This window comes from Calliopsis andreniformis, chromosome 8, assembly GCF_051401765.1.
Source record: "Calliopsis andreniformis isolate RMS-2024a chromosome 8, iyCalAndr_principal, whole genome shotgun sequence".
Classification (NCBI taxonomy): domain Eukaryota; kingdom Metazoa; phylum Arthropoda; class Insecta; order Hymenoptera; family Andrenidae; genus Calliopsis; species Calliopsis andreniformis.
In genome coordinates this window covers 2,283,129-2,302,071 of record NC_135069.1, presented here as the reverse complement: position 1 = coordinate 2,302,071, position 18,943 = coordinate 2,283,129, and the positions used below count along the sequence as shown (strand labels likewise).

Here is an 18,943-nt window from a genome sequence, read left to right as displayed (position 1 = left end):
TCTGTTAATGTCTAGTCCTTGGTGATACTTCTTCGTTGAACGATAGTTAGGGAGATCGAGTAGGTACGAGATTTGGAAATATGTGAAGGAGACTGGAAGCAGGAGGGAGATTATATTACGTAGATCGTATTACGTAACCAGTGAATAAAAAGAACTCTTGTCGTCGTTTTCGATGCGACGTTTCTACACATTTAATCGTCTTCAAGGTAGGTGGATCTCTGGCGATTTTTATATTGTTAAGTGAATGATGTAAGAAACAAACGCGATAGCAAAAGTACCGAGCGTTATCTCCCAACTGCATGGGAGAAACTTGCGTGTCCAAAGCAAACAGTAGTCGACGCGATTATCAGTCGTCTGTGGCTCGTTTGCGTACACTCTTATTGCCGATTTTTCGCTTCTTGAAGGTAGTCGGCTTCCCGTCATCGTCGCTATCGCCCGCGTCAACTTGCGTCACGGTTTTCTCTTTGAAAGTTCTCTGCGAAATGGGCACCTCTGCCTTCTCGAAGACGGGCAGCTGCACTTTGTTGTATTTCGGAAGCTGGAGGTCCACTGGTTTCGTTTCGCTGAAAGGGCAAAGTGATTTTAATTGAATCGAGATCGTTAGAGAAAAATTGTCAGTGATCGAAGGATTACTCACCTTGTTCTGACTGTCTGCCAAGGACCATAAGGATGCACTTTCTCTGGAAGACTGTAGTCCCTTCTGTAGGGTCTTTCCTCCTCCGTCGTCGGTTCTACTTCCTCGTCTTTAGATTGCGGCACTTCTTTCTGCTTCCTCAGCTCTTTTAATCTCTCTCTCTCCGCATTGGCCCGCTTCTCCTCCAAAATATCTGCATTGGCAATCGCTTCCTCCTTCTCCAGCTGCTGCAGCAGCTCCTCCTGGAGAGCCTGCTCTTTCGCCTCGTTCTCCTGCTCCGCGAACGTCATGTACCCTTCCTCTGGAGGCTCCCAAACAGACTCTGAAAGACGTGGGAAATAGAGACACTGGGTTCATTCCTTATTTATCGATAGATTTACGCGGCTGATGGACGCACCATTGGTTTCGATGTGCCAATAGTAAGTGTATCCCTCGGGGCTCAAGGCTTCGTACCAAAGTTTCCTCACTGGCTTCGCAGGACCGTCTTCTTGAGTCTTCTTCCCTTTCCCCTTTCCTTTGCCCGATTTACCCTTACCCTGAGCCTTGTTCTCGCTTTTTTGTTGAACTCTGGGCAAGTGCACTGGCGCACTTCTCGATAATGGATCGCATGGATCGATCTCCTGAGGAAACTAAAAGATTCCAACACTTTAATGAGTTTCGTAGTTTATAAGACGCGTGAAGAAGTGAATGATTTATTTATCATTGAGGGATTGGGCTCTTACGTGGTGTTCAGCTTTAAACCTCGAGGCCGTCTCTGGGGTGGGTATTGGTCCGTGATTGACATTGGGTGTCTGGAACAGAGAGATTCAAATAGAACGAATATTGTAGAATTTGTATATCCCGACAGAAAATATTGAATACATACGTCTTTCGCCTCGAGCCTGTTCATCTTTTCCTTGATTAGTTTATCGGCTGTCATGTCTCTCGTGTTATTTTCCATGTCTTTCAGGTAAGCTGCCATGGCGGCCTAGTATTAAAGGAAACATCCCCTGTAGCTCGCAGTTCTGTTAGTTTTTCTGTAAAATGAAAAGAGGGACTTACGCTTTCCATTTTCTTAATATCATCTTCGATCTTCTTATTTTGCTTCGCCTGCTTCGCAGTGTTCTTGTGTATTTCTTTGAGCCGCTTGCTGACATTTTCTTTGTGCTTCTTGCCACCTTCGTGGAAATCGATGCTAGGCTTATTGTCGGCGATCCAACACTTGCAGAAATCACAGAACTTGCGGCCTTGGGACTTCCAATAGTCCGCCCTGCAATAACGATTTCATATAATGCTCGTTACTCTCGCTATAGCTCCCTGAACGTCATTTGTCATGTTCTCACGCAAAAAACGGGTTACACTCTTTTTACAATAATCCCCGACACTGGCAGCTTTGCTAAAAAAGGAATCGTGCAGGGTCTTACCAAGACACACGTAGAATTGATTTTCAAAGGGAATTTTAATTAGGAGATGGCGGATATTAGCGCGGTGACGAAAGCTAATCCTCAGACTGAATCTTTCTGGCTAATGAAAAACATTCCGTATGCGTGAAACGCAGCCACGCTGACGTTGTGCAAAACAATCTCATTAAACTGAGTAAAATGTGAGAAAGAAAAGCTCCTCTGAGTAAAAGGGTTGATGAAAAAGCAGGGTAGAAAATTTGGGTGCAAATGGTAGCTAAGAGCGAAATTAAAAGAGCCGCGAGTTTCCAAGGACGGAAGCAGAATGTAAAGCGCTGAGAAAAGTGTTGATTGTACACGAGACGCAATAGCACCCCGTACCAACTTGTTTCTCGGTCAGCGAGACTCAGAGCTGCACGACACGTAAATGTCTGCATCGACGGTAAACGAGTTGACCTTTGACTGCGAGATGTTAAACGACGATACTGTCGTGGCTTCCGCTTCCCCTCTTCCACACAATACACCGTACGATTGGGAAACGTCATTTCATCAACGCTTTGCTTCCGTCTAGGCACGCGATCGTAATTTTATATCGCACCAAAGTTTCGCAATTATTCGTGGCCGAATCAAGCGAACCGAGGTGGGATAAAAAAATTGCAGCATTTGGAAAAACGCAAGCTTTGATAGCGATCACTGCCTGCTCCTTTTTCGAGCGGCTGGTTAAACGGAGAAAGTCCTTGATATCGTATCTGTCGCGAATTAGCTGGTAATTAGACGGCAACGACGTCGACGACGACCTCGAGAAATACTCGACCTTAGAACAACGTGTCTCGACTGTCACCACTTTCGAGCAGAGGCTCGCTATCCCAAGTATCGGCAGAATCGTCGTAAAAACATCGTGTTAAGCACCGAGATGAAAGTACCGCGATAACGACAAAAATTAATTAACCATCATGTTTCATCCTTCAACGCTTATTTTCGTTTTTTCCTCGACGAGACTAAACTTTCAACCTGTTAACGCAATTGATGGATCAATCTTCACGCGATAACGTCCACGCCTTGCTTTTACGTGTCCTTATGAAGTCATAATGTGATAAGATAGCGAAAACTGCGAAGAGGAAAAACAAAGGTGGAGGAGGAGCAAAGAGAGCAGAAGTTGATTTATTCTCATGTACTTTTAGCAACAGGTTTGCTCCCCGATGCGAGCGAATCGATAACGTCTTGTATCTCAGGCGAATGCAAAGAAATCGCGAAGTAAAAAATTCGATGACGATTGTCTCCTAAATCAACCTGAACATAGGTAATTAATGAAACACTCTGGAAAGGGTTTCAATCATCCAATTAGACCATTCAGAGGTATATAAACCCACTCAAGGAGAACTGGCTCGAGTATTTCGTAACAATAACAGGATCTCACAGATTTGCCGATCAACGATCTTGGAAGATAGGACAGGAGCACGCCGAGGGAATTGCAACTGTCCCAACAACGCCGCGCACTATTAATAATAGGGGCTTTATTAATAGTGACACCGTTCTATAGATAGGTAGGAGGGGGAGCTGGCTAGCTCGCAAGCTGATTAGAGATGCATCGTAAACACGGTTCGCGCGACCTTCTCGTATCGCACGCATCTCTCGCGCGTGCACGCGTACCCACGTGTATCCGCGATCGATCGAAAGATTGCTAGAGTTTTGGCGCGACAAGCTGCTCGACCTCCCCAGCTGTGGACAGACAGTCTGTTTGGTTCGAAATTCTCCTGCGTTCACAGGGGCAAAAGTCTTCAGAGCCCAGTTCGACAGCCGTTCTCTCGCTGCTCGGACACGGCACGCGAATAGAACTGTCAGGCACGATCAGCCAGTCAGCCAACGTCGTGTATATTTTCGTGCTTGCTTTTTGGCACGATCGAGACACGCGTTTGCATCCAAAACGGGACGAATCTCTTCGTCAATGCAACACCTGAAAAGGTTGAAACGTCGGAAGACGTTTAATCGTTGGATTTCTTGGGAGAAACTTTAAGGAATCTCACTTTAAGGAGCTCTCAAGTCATTCTTTCGAATTTAGAGTCACCAGCCTCGGTGGACGTGATTTTTTTGGGATGGATTGCTGAGAGAGGAACCCTTTTCTTAGACTTCCATGTGACTTGGCTCGGGGCTTAGTATTCCTAGGATTAAGAGATCAGAGGTTTCGAACCGAAGCTTTCGAAATCGGCGCCCCGACAAGCGGCAGAGACCGAAGTTCCAAGACAAGAGTCGAAACGAAGAGGAAATACATCTCATCGCGGCGCAGAAATATCCGCGATAAATTTCGAGCATCCAGCCAAGAACAATTGGCACCTACGAGATATAATTCCCCCCCGCGATGCACGAGACACGCCCTTCATTTTACGCAACCATTTATTTTTAGCCGATCAAATGCATGGCAGAACGCGCTCCCTCGTTGTTAACGCGTTTAAAACTTCTTCAGCGGGTGCATACAACCTTTGCCGACTCAATTATTCACGAAACGGCTTGTAATGGCCGCTCGAAGAATCAGGAGGGCATCGCCGGAACGAGGCATCGTTTCTGCGCTAAAATTGCTTTTACCCCCGACACGTCGTAACATCGTTCAGTCCAGAGCAAAAACTGCGCGCGAACGGCAGGGGCTGTTTCCTGGATCTTCCTTCCTCGAGTTTCCACTGGACTGGTTGAACGACTCTTTTAGAGGCGCCTCGACGCGCCATAAATCTCTCGGTTCCCCTTTGTTGACGTTAGACGGATCGAAAACGGCTGGATCGAGAGCAAAGGGCGACGGACGATTCTTCCTGCGAGAACAGAGGTCTGTCTGACGGACGTCTGGTCGCGGTTACGAAACGTGCCAGATGCGTTGGCGGAGAAAAGCTTCCTCCAGGCATCGAGGCAGAAGAATAGGGAATACAGTGTTCTCTTAGTAGAGCAAGATTCACTTGCTGTAAATGATTTCAAGGTAAAGTAAATGTCTTAATACTAGAACGCTTATTAGGTGCATAAGAATCTGAGATCAAGATACTGAGACGTTTACCCTGTGGAGAACACAGCATCCAGCTTATAAAAAGACAACATCTACACATTTGTCGCATAGTGTCTGAACAATAACATTTGCCGAGAATTACGCTCTGCTCCTGTTTAGCTTGGCAGCTGGCTGGCGTTTAGCGACTCCCACTGTTTCCCCCTTGGTTCGTAAATATTTTTGATGGATTTACGTCTCCCAAAGTTGCGTCCGTTGTTCCTCTTTCCCGCCTTCGTGCAACATTGCCATGAGCCATGCGTGAAAATCGCTGGGAATTTCCCAAGAGCCGATCTCCATTCCGCGGCGTTCGAAGTACCGAAACACCTATGGAATTGATCATTTCGTTTTATTTGCCTCGGAAGACACAGTGGTTCGAAATGGCACTCGCTAGACCGCTCCTCGACTCCTCAGCCAAACGGAAAAAAGGCTCGAGTTGGTTCTAATTTTACCGCGGAGGGTTGTAAACACCTTCCGGCGTTTAAGACGCGCGTCACCGTGTGTAGACACGTTTCGTGAAACAAAACCGTGGCGTTCCCTCACGAGCCTCGCGAGCCACGAATATCCTCATCGACGTGCTCCTTTCTTAAAGTATTCTCGAAGCTTGAATGGAAATTTACTTGGAACATACGACCCCATCCCTGTTGAAGACCTTCAATGCCGCAAGCCCTTGCTTGAAGCCAATACAGCGATCATGAACGAGTATGACACAGCATCGGCTGTTATGGATTAAGTCGCCAGAGGAAACTCCAACAACGCTGCCTTATAAACAACCTCGCGGAATGGCTCGCTCATTTTTGCTTCAGGTCTGATGAACGTCGAACAACAGCCTCATCGTTCATGTGGATATACGAGCTGCTGGGCCGTGATTACATCTCGATTTTCCAGTTAAAGCCAAACGGGAGTAGAGGTTGCTTAGGTTGAAGCCTGTGGAACGTGCTCGTTAGCGATTGTTATCTAGGATCCGCCTTTTCTCAATTAAGAACTAAATAGCGGTAATGAACGATAGGATTTCGAGTTGCCACGGAACGTTTCAAACAGATTAATTGCTGGTCGAATCTCTGTGTTTCTCAATCTCCAATTAAATGATCGATCGTGCTTGGAGGTTTACATTTTCGGCTCATAAAGATCTGCCAGCGCCTCGGCTCTCCGCGAGCAAGAAAAGCTAACAAGATCCCTCCCGCGATCGTTAATAGTTTAATTTCACAGCGGCTGCTCCGCGACGATATTCCCAGAATATTTCCCTCGTCACCGTCTGCGTTTCTTTACGTTTAAAGTTCGACGGTCCTGATCAACAAACGACTTCGATGGTTTAGTCGAATTCCTTTGGCGAGACTGCGAATTGGAATGCGCGATCGATCCGCGATAGGAAACGATAACGTAACCACGTAACAAGCAACGAATATCTTGTGTAAAGGTTTTCGATACTAGTGGAAAGCATTTTGGAGGGATGGATCGTCTCTGTCGATTCTGCTGTATAAAAAGATGTAGGGAGATGCTGGAAATCGTACAAATCGAGATCCATTTCCATGGATTTAGGTATTAGAGCTGCTAATAGTGGTTGGAGTATTTGAACATGGTAACTCTGATTAACAATTAAGAAGTTAATAATAGAGTAGCCATCTTTTGAATCGATGAAAACGCGATATATAGCCACGCTGTGTCTCCCTATAGGGGAAAGCCGATAAACATCTACTACATACTAATAATAAATTTGTAAAGGACGTGGTTGTGTAGCGTATGAACGTGATTACGTTTTGCAGCCAAGTTCCCTTTTATACTCTGTACATACAGACAGTTCTAGACCTCGAGAATATTGCTGTAAGTAATGGCTCGTATGAATATCGTTGATTGCGGCGATAAATTTGATAGGGGATGATTGATAATAACATGTCGAGTGAAAATATTTTTATTAATCGTGACATCTTACGTCTCTAGTACATACGTACAAATATTCGCTCTTTGTAAAGGTACAGGTAGATAGGTGATAATGGAAATCTGGTAGCTCTGACTAGACTTAACTAGATTGGTCCTTCGAGGTAATAGCAGGGTTTCACGAGGAAAAAGGAAATCCTCTACGCAGTGAATAAGCACTCGAGACTAATTAACTTGTTTTCGCTTTAATAAGAATACGATTCTCGTCGAATCAACGCGAACTCTGCCACGCGAACGAATCCGGGAGCAAACAGGCAAACAACAAACGAGGTAATAAATAAATAAGTTAAATAAATAAACGGATGAACAAGTAGAGGAATATATATTCAGGAATCGCGGCGAAGTGCGCTAGAAATTGCAACGACTTGCGTCAGCGGGAGCGCAGCTTTGCGCGCATCTATTCTAATTTGTCAAGACACAGTAGAATTAGAAGGCCTGTGAACGCGTGCTAGGCTTTGCATCGACGCCTTGATTGGCCGTGGTACGCCCCGTGACAAATATAGCAACGACAGTCGGTGAATTAACTACTCCGTGGGAGAAAATATTCCCTCGTACAAAAAACGCGTGTCTTTTAGTGACGCGCTTTGGACCCTCGATTGATTAGGTTGATCAGACACGCTATGTCTTACTCGACACGTCTTCTCTATTACTACGAAACGGAGGAACTGCGTTCGAGCACACTTGGTAATTCCGACTAGACAATCTTAGAAAGACTACTTTGTGTTTTGCGAAAGAGCAAAATCAGAGAGGTACTCGTGTAAAGGTATTTCATAGAAAACACCGGAGGTAGATGAAAGTGGGAAGTGGAAAATTAGGGTGGAGGGAAAATTTGGAAAGTGACACGCTCTATCGTTCGTCGAGCTTTCCTTCAGGAACTCGCAGCGGTTTTTGTAAACCCCTCGATCGCTGATCGGTTTTACCAGCCGCAGACGTTCCTTGCATATTTCGCGCGACACACGAGGTATTATCAAGCGAAGGCTGATTAACTTGTAATCGCGCGTGAAGACATAGGGATTCGCGGTAATCCCCTAGGCTTACGATTTGCAACTTTCCTTGCGTCCATCGGTATCCCTAACATCATCAACGTAAACGAGGCTTCCGAGGAAATCGACCAACGCGAATCCCCTTCGTCTTCGACCGATAAACCACAAAACATAGTCGCGAGGATATCAACTCTTCAACGCTTTAGTCTAACATCAGGTACTCGGAATACTATCGTCTCAATGCTTCTCAGGGCGAGGCAGAAAGAATTCGATCAGTGGCAGACACACAACTCACCTAACTTCGCTAACTGTCCACTGATTTTTTAACTATTCAAGAACTCTGTCCACGTTCAGCTAATGGAACCCAAGAAGAGAGATCTGTCTCAGAAAAAACACGAAGGTACAGGAATCCTGCGCTCTCAGGAACGCTATAACGAAGAAAGCGGATAAGGGGGCACTTCCGTGAATAAATACGCAAGGTGGCTGTACAAGGAAGAGTCTAAGCCCATACGAAGGAGCTAAGCGAAGGGAAATAGAGAGAGGAACCAGTATCGACGCCATAGGTCGCGATCCAGTGGGCTCGTCGAAGCATCCAGGCCAGATGATCGCTGTGGTCGTTGGCGAGCTCGATCGATGAGGATCATCCGGGTGGTGTTCTCTTCTGCTTGGTCAGCTCCAGAAGAATCGGATAATGGAGATTCGGACAATACTCCTGGCCGCGCTCCAACAACTCCAGATGCCTCGACCAGATCTTCCCTTCGTAATGATCTATCTGCCGCGCGATGAAGCCGCGCTTCACAGCTGCTTCCGCGAATTTTTGGAAGGTCGAGCCTCGTCGAGGGGCCATCACCAAGGCGATGCCATCGTTCGTCAGCCAGCCGTGGATCGTTTCCACCAGATCTGAGCGAGCCTCGTCGAAGAAGAGACAATCCGCGCAGAGGATCACGTCGTACGGCTTTTCCACGAGTGTCGTTGCATCCTTGGCGTTGCCAGTCCAGGTCTAAGTATAAAAATTAGATTCAGATACTCGGGGGAACGCAGAGAAGGTTTAAACAAGAGGAAAAGGGGATGAAGACAGTAGAAACCGAAGGTGATCGAAAAATACAGAGCTCTCAGTAGATTTCTATGATACAGAGCTTCTTAATTTATACTTCGGTGATCTTTGCAATACAAAAACCTGATCAGATCGTCAATTGAACTGTGTTCCTTGTTAGCCCGCGAAAACGAGAAAAGTTGAAATGGAGAGGGAAGGTGGCTCGTGCTTGGCGCGGTAAGGAGAATATGAAATCACCTTGACTCGCAGGCCATTGGAGTTGAGGAGCGCTCTCGCTGGCCTAGCTGCCCTGATCGCTCTAGCTGCCTTGGCCCACTGGACAACGCAGCATTCAACGAAATTTCCCAAGTCGTTCCTCTCGACAATACATCGGACGTTCTCCACGCTGGTCACGTTTCCGTCTGTCAGCGTCACGCCGCTAGGATCACAATATTTGGCGGCAATCACGCCCGCCAGGCAACTCATACCTCCACCGAGTTCGAGGACTCTTCTGTTGCGACAGATCTCGCGGTTCTTCAGCAGATAATAAGCGAGGCACTCTTCGGAAGGCCACACGCATACGTTCCCCGTGTTATTGAAGCCTATCAACTCGTTAGCCGTGAAGTTCTTGTTTATGCGACGGATCTGCACGCTGAACAGCTTGTTCTCCAACAGCGCAGAGTACTCGTACCAATCGGAGTCGGGAGCGTTCTCCAAGCGAGTGACTTCGAGGAGATCGAAGCTGGTGAATCTTCGAACTGAAACCTCGTCAGTGGAGATTGCTTCGTTACCGATCAGTGCCTTCGCTAGGATCTTCCACCTTCGTTGGGCAGTGGTTTTCTTCCTCGCGAGCTTCTCGTCGAGGCTCTCGCTCTTCATGATTAGGCTGAATCTCTTCTCGGACATGCTCAACGCGCCCGATCTCTTCTCCAAGGCTCTCTCTTTGGGGATCGGTCCATGGGAGCGCTGAGGGTTTCAGGAAGGAAACGAGTGCATTGGAGCGCTAGAACTTGTGTCGCAGGGTCAAAGGAAGGTACTGGGAGGGTGTGATTGGATGGCTGGCTTCATTGGGGTGTCTTGGGTAATTTTAATAATTTGATGAGGTAGGATCTCTGCTTGAATCGTGGTTTCTGTTTCTCTGGGAGGCAGACAGGAACTTTGTTACTTGGCCAGCGGCTCCTTGGCTCTCCCACGCGGCGGGAGAATGAACGCGTAGGGTCGAGGCGCGACTAAGAGCGCAAAGCCAACTTCTAACTCGCGCCACGCGGATCTCAAGCGTTCACCGCGTCCGATTCGCGCTTGCGCGATTCTTTCTGTGTCCTGCACGCACACGCGCGCAAACCCTTGCTCTCCTCCACCGCCCTCCCCTTGCCACCCTCTCTCCTCACACACACACCCCTCACAATATCGCTCCTTCTTTATCTGCCCTGTTATCTTCTCCGTTTCGTCCTACCACCACTGTAACCACTCTTCGAGCTTTTTCCTTCTCGGAGGAATCGTGTTTCTTCTCGCGTCCACGGAACTCGTTTTCCCTTTCCTCGACAGCTTCCACCTTGGATTTTCCATCGGATTTTCTTTCCTTGCCTTCTCCTCTTCCCTGAGATCGGAGCAAGTTCTTTACGAGGATCCAGGAAAGAGGTGTAATAATTTTACGAGGCGTCTAAGGGGCTATCGTGTTTTCCATTGTCTCCCGATTCTCCTGAAAATTGCTTCCCTTTTCTTTCCTCTCGGAATCGACGACTTCAGCACCTTTGCACCGAGGACAAAGTCGCTCTTTAATGATAGATGAAAAGTTAGCAAGGGAAATAGTATCTAGAACGCGAGTAGGAACACCTGGCAGAGGATTTTCTTGGAAATCGTCTCCTCCTCTTCTCGTTGCCTATGACAAAGGAGGGACAGAGAAACCTCTGTTACTCTGCGTGCTTTGATTCCACGTGTTGAGGGTACGCGTGTCGAGCATCGATCTCCTCCGACGCTTAGATCCAGGTTGCTCGATGCTGAAGAACATCTTATCGTTTGAAACACCGACCACAGATTGCTTTGCGAAGAGTGTGCGAGGTGGAGTAAGAGTTTTCGAGTTGAGTTTCGTCGGGCATTGTCGAGTCACCAGCTTCAACCACCAGCAGAAAGCGGTCTCTTCGCGGATGTATCGACGCGTGTGCCTACCTATGGCGCTTATGCAACTGCAAAGAAGGGGTGGCGAAGGAGAGGGGAGAAAGGGAGGCAAAGAGAGAGCGAGAATTCCCGATGGTTTATACATAATCTGCTTTAAATTGTTTGACACGAATACAGCGTGGTGACGGTAATGCTGATGGTTTCGTTTCGAGGCGAAAGCTGATAGTCTCCGCTTGCCAGGACGGATATACAGGGTGTCAATGAACCGCCAACGCGATTACAGAGTGGGGATTCTATATAAACAAATGGGCCGAGAACAACGTCTTGTCTCGAGACGTGCCACCCAGTGGATCCTCGTTTTCTCTTTGATGCATCGCGGAGGAACAATTGATTCCTCGATAGTTGGCCGTTTGGCTGTTTCCGGAAACGATGCGTTTTCGGAGCCAAATGTGCAGTTTTATGCACCGAGTATAAGATTACGAGCCGTTTGCTCGAAACGCGTGTAATAGAACCTAATGGCTGCTTTTATCGGATGACTGTCTACTCAAATCTGACACAGGAAAGCGTGAGCAAAGTGACGGCATTAGAGATGAGATAAGGAATTGGGGATTGATAAGAGATTTATGGGGGTTTGGTTTACGACAGTATTGGGAAAAAAGGGCAATACTTCTTTTGGACAGAGGATTTTGGATACCAGCTGCAGAAGAGGACAATATTTTATTCGAAAATTTTCTATGCACTGTCTAATGCATTCTTAATCAAAGTAAAGAATTTCTCTGAATCTCTTAATTTTAGGACTATTTTATAGTCCTAAAAATTGTCTGATATTTATTAGAAAGAAATTAAATAATGTCCAACTCTGCACCGCGGAGAATCTACTGCGAATTCGAATAAAGGAAAGTGGTTGATGGTAGAGCTGATGTCGGCTAAGAGGGCAGTCAGTCGATGGAGTGGTTTCGCGCTTGCTTTCAAGCACAATACGGGGATATTGCGGTCCTCCTGGCAGACCGTCTCGACGCATTGCGTCTAACGTGACCGAAGCTCGTCGGAATATCTACCCTGCGATCTCTATACACGTGAAACAGTCGTGCATGTTCCTTTCTCTCTACCCTTCCCTCGTTATCGAATCTCCAGCGCGTTTTTTCCTCGCCACGTTTCCTTTTAGCATATCCATTTTTATCTGCCTTAAAAAAAGTAAGAGGCAATTTCAAGAATGCTCAGATTCTCGGTCGCGTATTTCTTCCCGTAATTCAGATCTTCGAGTGGGAAACGTAAATGGTTTGATGTAAAAACGGAAGCAAGGTTGTGTGGCACGATGTACGCGAAACTGTTCGATGGGATACGTTTCAGGGTTGAGTCCCTTTTATTGGATGCTCTCTGTGCAGCGCGTCAACCCATGCATAGGGTATGGCGACAATCAACAGTGAAAATGTGTTGGAAAGCTTATTGTACGAGGGGCAAGGACGAATGCACCGAATGCAATACAATGTTGGGGAATGGTATCGATACGGTCGAACGTGTGTCTCGATGTGGAAACGTTTCTACTCGGTATCGATACGGTTGTTATCGTCCTCTATCTCTGACGATACGCTCAGGACCTGCAGTGATAGCTGTTCGAGGGCGGGATGCAAAACAGTTCTGTGGTAGTGTTTTTGTGCATGCTGCAGCTGTGTTCATAAGTGAGTAACTTGGAGTGCTTGTATAGTGAATAACAAAAGATAAGCATACATTGTACTTACATATTTTTATATTTGTAGGTGGAGTCTTATCACCTTCTCATAGGGCACAGAGGAGAATATTTTTCTATCAATGGGAACACTTTTCTACGAGGAAATCTAACCTCAAACGACTGAGATTCTTCTTTCCAAATATTTACACGTTTCTATATTCCCTGATTTAGTATTTGTGTATTATACCATTGGAATGGAGTGAAAAAATAGTTCTCGACGATAACTCAGCGCGTAAAAATTGGTCTTTCAATTATGGAAAGATCGAGCGTGGTAAACCAATACACAACACCGAAACAGCTGATTGCAGACTGACGTAAACCGTGAGCTAACGCTATCTGGTGTCAGGGAATACAATCAAGTAGCAGTTCTGTTTGTTTACCAGCATTTTTATGCCACCTGATGTCGTTAGGTGTTCGCCCAGAGATTGTTACTTGCACAACGCAAGGGCGATCGATTTCGCGTTAAGATGGTACCGTGTGTGGCTTGATACTCTTCGTGGAAAATGTTTGTATTGCGGGAATCTAATCGGTCCCACGCACCAAATCTGTCTTTCGTCGAATTCGTCGGTGCCTGTAGCTCTCGGTATGGTTGTTGGTACCCAAAAACGGGAGAAAGAATCAGGAAAAAAGAGGAACGCGCGGGGCGCGAGTATTAGTAGAATATTTTACACTTTAGCCTATTAGGAGTATCAAACTCGCTCCCTATGACGTAAATTATAATCTAAAACATAATACGATGAACAAGGCGAGGGTAGGGTCAGAGTATATCCCGCTAGTGGAAGACAACATGTCGTCGAAAGCGCGGGTCGTACTACCTTTTTCCAAGCTAGTATGGTTCACCGTTTCTTTGCCATTTCTAGCATTTATTTTTTGCATCGTCTGGTCCATTATATACAATTTCGAGCACTCTACCTCCACACACTGTAAGGTATGTTAATTGAGGGAAATTATGCATACTTTTTCTACTTTACACAAAGGTCTTGATGATAAGTACATATTTTTCATTTTTATCATCACCTCGTAATCGTTTTTCTGTTCGTCGAATTAGCGATAAAATTAGATAGTTTGTCCCAAGTACTTTATGTACTAAGAATGTGCTATAGCGTATTATCTTTTTTGTATCAGGTTTACAATTTTTTGCCATCCGTATCAGCTGCAATTGGACATTACAAACCTCAGAGTGATGTATGGAAAATTGCTATTGCTGTGCAAGCAGTAGTGAGGGTTTTAGTATTATTAATGTATTATCGTTACTACAAAGAACATATCTACAAATGGGCTCAAACTATATGTAATGTCGCAATATTTACTTATGCTGTTGAAAACATATCTCTGGTTACTTTAAGTTTTTGGACTTCCAATGAAAATTATGGTATGTACATGATTTATATAGGGTACTTGTTGGGATCTTGAAAATGTAAAATGGTATTTTTCTTTCAGCCTTCCATAAATTATCTTTTATAACATTTTTAATAACATCTTTTATTCATATGTTGGTGGCATACTTTATCATGAAAAATTGCCGAAGTACTACCAAGGATTCATCAGAGACTGTTTCTATGAAATGGAAGAGGAGATCAATGATGTTTAATGTGTTTTGTATACTACTTGCATGTTACTTTTTTTATAGACATAATAGATACTGTGAACCTCTAGGTGAGTTGAATATTATAAGAAGAAATAGAGAAAGGGACAAACTGAAAATCGAATTCTTTTATTACAGTCTACTCTATGTTTGCATTGAGTGAATATGGAGTTGTTCTTTCAAACATGGGATTTCACTCAACTGTAGCTTGGGATTTTGCAACTTCCCGTCTGATGATATCAGGAACTGGATTCAGAATAATTTGACAGAATACTATACAAACACTATTAGTATATTTTCGAAGAATATTCATATTTCAAATTTCTCCATTTATTTTGATGTACAAAAGTACAAAATCACTACCAATAATCTGTGTATATTTTTTCAAAATACAGTCACAAAAGTGGGAGACATTCTTTATCACAATTGTGGCGAGTATAGGATCATTTAGTAGATTCAAGTGTAAATACTTTGTCCTATACATATACATGACATACACAAGCACATATCTGAAAGTAATAAAATAACTTACTGTTGCATCAAAATGAAGTATATCAATAAAGAATACATATTTTCTCAGTGGGATTCCTTGCAAATAATTTAAAAAGAATCAAAAATGTAATTGTATAAAAATATGTGTAGTAGACGACAGTACGCACATGACATTTGAAAGCACAGATTACTTTTGAGTATTAGGAGATTCTAACAAAACGATTCCTTAAAATTTGAAGTCAGATTCTAGCTTATCAGCAATGAATTTAGCGATTGCCATCGAACTGGTCGCAGCAGGAGATGGTGCATTGCGACAATGAAGCACCCTACTGCCAATGGTACCCTTTCCTCCATCAAAGACAAAGTCATCCACCAATTGTCCATTATTATCCATTGCCTGTGCTCGAACACCCGCTGGTCCTCTACACAAATAACGCAAATGACGAAACATATCGGTAAACTGAAAAAGGTTTGGAAACATTCTCATATTTACCTCTTCACATCTTTGTAAGTTACTTCAGGTACGAACTTCTTCAAATCTCTGACTGCGAGTGGATAGAAGATCGACTTAATTATTTCTTTGCAACCAGGGATGAAGTATCGGAAGCAGAGCTTGTATAACCCAGGAAATTTCGCCATTTCGAAACAGTCTTTGATATTTATATCAGTCCATCTGAAAGTGTGCAACTATCGATCAGATAACCCATTAAAACATTGTAAAAATTTACAGCGTACCGGTAACCCTCTCTCGCGAACGCCAAAACTGCATTGGGGCCCAGCCATATGTCGCCATTCATTCTAGGCGTGAAATGCACACCCAGAAACGGAAATCTAGGATCTGGAACGGGATAGATATTGGTCGTGCATAGGTGTTTCTTCTTCTCGTCTAGTAACAGGTACTCGCCACGGAATGGAATAATTCGTGGACTTAAATCGCATCCTGTCATGACCGCCAAGCGATCCGAGTGCAAACCAGCGCATGTTAACACGTACTTTGTCTGCAAACTCTGCAACGCAAAGGGATGATACAGAAATTTGGCTAAGGTGACAGGCTATGATTCAGAAAGCATCAAATGAGGAACATACACTGATTTTCCCTTCCACAGTAATCGGAGCTAGCTCGTTTGATCCCGCCGACTCTCTTGGTTCCGAGAATCCCGTCACTTCGTAATTTAAGAATATCTTACCACCCATTTTCTCGAATTCTTGGGCAAAGTGAGTGCAAACCAGTGCCCAATCGACGATGCCTGTCCATGGTGACCATAGCGCCTTTACACCCTATGTAATTTACGCATAGTTCGATAGATTTTGGTGATGCTACGTAAGTTTCTCACAAATAGAAAATAAAATTCGTACTTGACATTTAGGCTCGTAATTAGGTATACAATGTCTGTCAACTACTTCGAGGTCTGGTACATTGTTCTTGGTTCCTCGATCGAACAGTTCGTCTAACTGTTTAACTTGCTCAGAGTTCGTGGCTACTATCAGTTTGCCGACCTTCTTGTGTGGTATACCGTGTTTACAGAAATAATCGTACGACAATTTTAAACCTTCCACGCAGAGTTTCGCCTGCAATTATTTCCTGTCGAATTAAACGTCTCTTAACGAGGCGTTGCTCTCTCATCCAGGCCTCATCCCATCAAGTCACACCATTCCCTCGATAACTGTTACATTCTTACTTTCATGCTGCCAGGCTTGTAGTAAATGCCAGCGTGTACTACACCGCTGTTATGCCCAGTTTGGTGCATCGCCAGAGCTTTTTCCTTCTCCACGATTGCCATCTTCAGATTCGGGTGCCTTATCATCATCTCCCGAGCGGTGGCACATCCTACAATCCCGCCTCCCACGATCACGAGATCGAAGACACCAGACGGATCTGTGCTGAAAATGTTTCATGCGCGGTTCCTTCTAATTTGCCTGCGATTCAACTTCGATTCGATCGATGAGAGAATGAAAGGATAGGCAGAGAGGATGATAGTCAAATCGGCTAACCTGGGCGTGGATCCATAGCGACGTATGTGACAGAATTGCTGGGAGATGATCCTTTTCGACAGAGGCGCGAGCATGTTGGTTTTCATACTGTGATCTGCCACATTAAATTTGGCGCTGGCGGATTTCTACGCAAAAACGACAGATAGAAAGCACATGTTGAGGCAGCGACCACGCCGCTACAGTAAATCCCACTGCCTAGAAGGTAACGTGAACATGTAGCTTTCCCCTAACTATTAACTAACATCATGTCGATTCGATTGTTGGCGATTCTCGGTCACCGTCGCATAATTCCTTGTTTCTGCTGTATTTTCTGCACGTATCGAAACAAGTTGGCATCAAGAAACGCGGCGACGATTCGTTTACAGATTTTCGATCGTCGGTCAGAGTTTGAAGGTACAGGCGGCAGTGCTCTGCCTCGAAATTCAAAGGGCCATTCTCGAAAGCGCGTTAAGAAATGATCGATCGTTGCTCAAGGTTAATTCTAGTGGCACGTTCCCAGCCATGCGATCACATTACGTAATTAGTCAAGGTTTTCTATTAATCGTAGAGCACAGACTATACCAGAGAACGGTAGAAGGCGCGTGCGTATCAGACAAAGATGAAACATCTGAATAAATAATGGAACATGGCGCTGCCTTACCTTCAAATTCAGCAAAGTGTCATACCGACGATTTTTTATGCGGAAAATTACCCAGATTGCATTTCCTCGCTTACCGAACAGAAAAATAGCTGTGACGTCAATTTCCAGTGGGAGTTGGTCTCTGCCTGGTAAAGTCGCACTGTCGCGACTAGTACGTGGCGCCTCCGTGTTTCTCTTTTGATACCACTGGACTCGGCAGCCTTATCTTCGCTTGTTGAATTAGAATCGATAAAAACTGAATGAACTATTGCCAAAATTAACGACCCAAGTAGACCCCTGTGGAAATTGTTGAATATTTAATTATCATTCGTACTAGTTTACTACTCTTTTGGCGTTTTCTGAATGGCTGTCGACTTCCCTGCTATTACTATTAATAAATTCTCTTAATAGTTCCATACGAAAGTAATTTGAAGTTGTTTTGGGTAAGAGTAAAGTTGAATTTTATTGCGCAAGATTGGTAAAAATGTTGTTCCCTTGCGGGATCACGCTTCGAAAGATTGACCATTGCTAACGTTGATATCTCCAGACATAAGTAAGGAAACATATCGGTGGACGTATCATCTATCGCATTATTTCGTTAAGAGGGATCGCTTCGCGGAACATGCTCGAGCCTTTTCCTACTTCTCTTTTTGTTTTTGTCCCGTTTTACGATCCTGAATCTTTTCCTAGATGGAAGAGTAAGATAGATGGGCAGCTGGAAGGAAGAGAGGCATTGAGAGAAAGAGAGGGATAAGAGCATAGCTCGCAACAGGAGCGTAGCTACAGTGTTCTTGTATCGAAATTATTTATAGTTCTGTGCAAAAGTGATAGTTACAGGATTTGGTAGAAGTGGAGAATGCCTTACATTAGAATTTTCGAAGAGATTTTGGATTTACTTAAGTGAGTGTAACTCTAGTTTATTCAGAGGAGCTTATAGTCATTCTAAACTCACTTCTCTTACTGTACTAGTGTATTCATACACTGTGCTAGGAGAATCCATTTTCAGTAGTGTTTTCTTAAGAATAAGGTATGTAAAAAAAGGTACTTTTATTCTACTTTCTCTTTACGTGCAATAAAATCATTGCGTCCTAGAACTGTACGTAATACCTTTCTTTTGTATTGCTTCAGCAAAGACCGCCAATCTCCTGAACTCGAAAATTAAGTAATAAACCCAAGGATACACGATTTCCGAGAATTCTCAAGCACCCAAGAAGAAACATAAAAAAAAAAGAGGGGCCCAAGCACAGTGCGCCGTACCTGCGCAAAGATGCGCGATCGCAGTGCGCAAAGGTGCTCCGCTGGCGAGTGTCAGTCAACTCTGTGACGTCTTGCGACGCGCTTCGTCTCGCTTCTCGCTTCTCCGAGCCGGTTGTATTCGCTATATCAAACCGAAACAGTGAACCCGCGGGACTACTCGGCGACCCTCGA

At 44.8% G+C, this 18,943-nt stretch overlaps 5 protein-coding genes across 9 annotated transcripts; 2 read left to right on the top strand and 3 right to left on the bottom strand.

Moving 5' to 3' along the window:
* Positions 1–200: 200 nt before the first annotated feature.
* Positions 201–13,120, bottom strand: LOC143182603 (uncharacterized). The gene is made up of 7 exons (XM_076383704.1): positions 12,838–13,120; positions 1,676–1,883; positions 1,500–1,601; positions 1,357–1,425; positions 1,032–1,263; positions 638–956; positions 201–563 (listed from the first exon to the last, which is right to left on the bottom strand). Coding segments are annotated over exons 1-7 (1,149 nt in total). The 5' UTR covers positions 12,840–13,120; the 3' UTR covers positions 201–346.
* On the bottom strand, positions 8,591–10,225 carry LOC143182405 (calmodulin-lysine N-methyltransferase). Its single transcript, XM_076383367.1, has 2 exons — positions 9,242–10,225; positions 8,591–8,950 (listed from the first exon to the last, which is right to left on the bottom strand). Exons 1-2 carry the CDS (start codon positions 9,887–9,889, stop codon positions 8,591–8,593), a joined length of 1,008 nt encoding a protein of 335 aa, XP_076239482.1. The 5' UTR covers positions 9,890–10,225.
* Positions 13,121–13,563: 443 nt separating the features above from the next.
* On the top strand, positions 13,564–14,997 carry LOC143182606 (post-GPI attachment to proteins factor 2). The gene is made up of 4 exons (XM_076383707.1): positions 13,564–13,755; positions 13,953–14,199; positions 14,268–14,483; positions 14,551–14,997. Exons 1-4 carry the CDS (start codon positions 13,564–13,566, stop codon positions 14,676–14,678), a joined length of 783 nt encoding a protein of 260 aa, XP_076239822.1. The 3' UTR covers positions 14,679–14,997.
* A 133-nt stretch (positions 14,998–15,130) lies between these two features.
* Positions 15,131–17,695, bottom strand: L2hgdh (L-2-hydroxyglutarate dehydrogenase). Of its 5 annotated transcripts, none has more exons than XM_076383699.1 (8): positions 17,611–17,695; positions 16,897–17,206; positions 16,584–16,785; positions 16,261–16,473; positions 15,991–16,182; positions 15,640–15,911; positions 15,398–15,577; positions 15,131–15,326 (listed from the first exon to the last, which is right to left on the bottom strand). In XM_076383699.1, the coding sequence occupies exons 2-8, from the start codon at positions 16,980–16,982 to the stop codon at positions 15,131–15,133; spliced, it is 1,341 nt and encodes a 446-aa protein (XP_076239814.1). In that variant the 5' UTR covers positions 16,983–17,206; positions 17,611–17,695. The 5 variants fall into 5 exon arrangements, with proteins under 5 accessions (XP_076239814.1, XP_076239818.1, XP_076239817.1 ...); XM_076383703.1 differs by having other exon boundaries at positions 16,584–16,780; XM_076383702.1 differs by having other exon boundaries at positions 16,897–17,021; positions 17,611–17,681.
* Positions 17,696–18,137: 442 nt separating this feature from the next.
* LOC143182043 (uncharacterized) lies at positions 18,138–18,804 on the top strand. The gene is made up of 3 exons (XM_076382785.1): positions 18,138–18,245; positions 18,328–18,556; positions 18,644–18,804. Exons 1-3 carry the CDS (start codon positions 18,138–18,140, stop codon positions 18,679–18,681), a joined length of 375 nt encoding a protein of 124 aa, XP_076238900.1. The 3' UTR covers positions 18,682–18,804.
* The last annotated feature ends 139 nt before the right edge of the window (positions 18,805–18,943 follow it).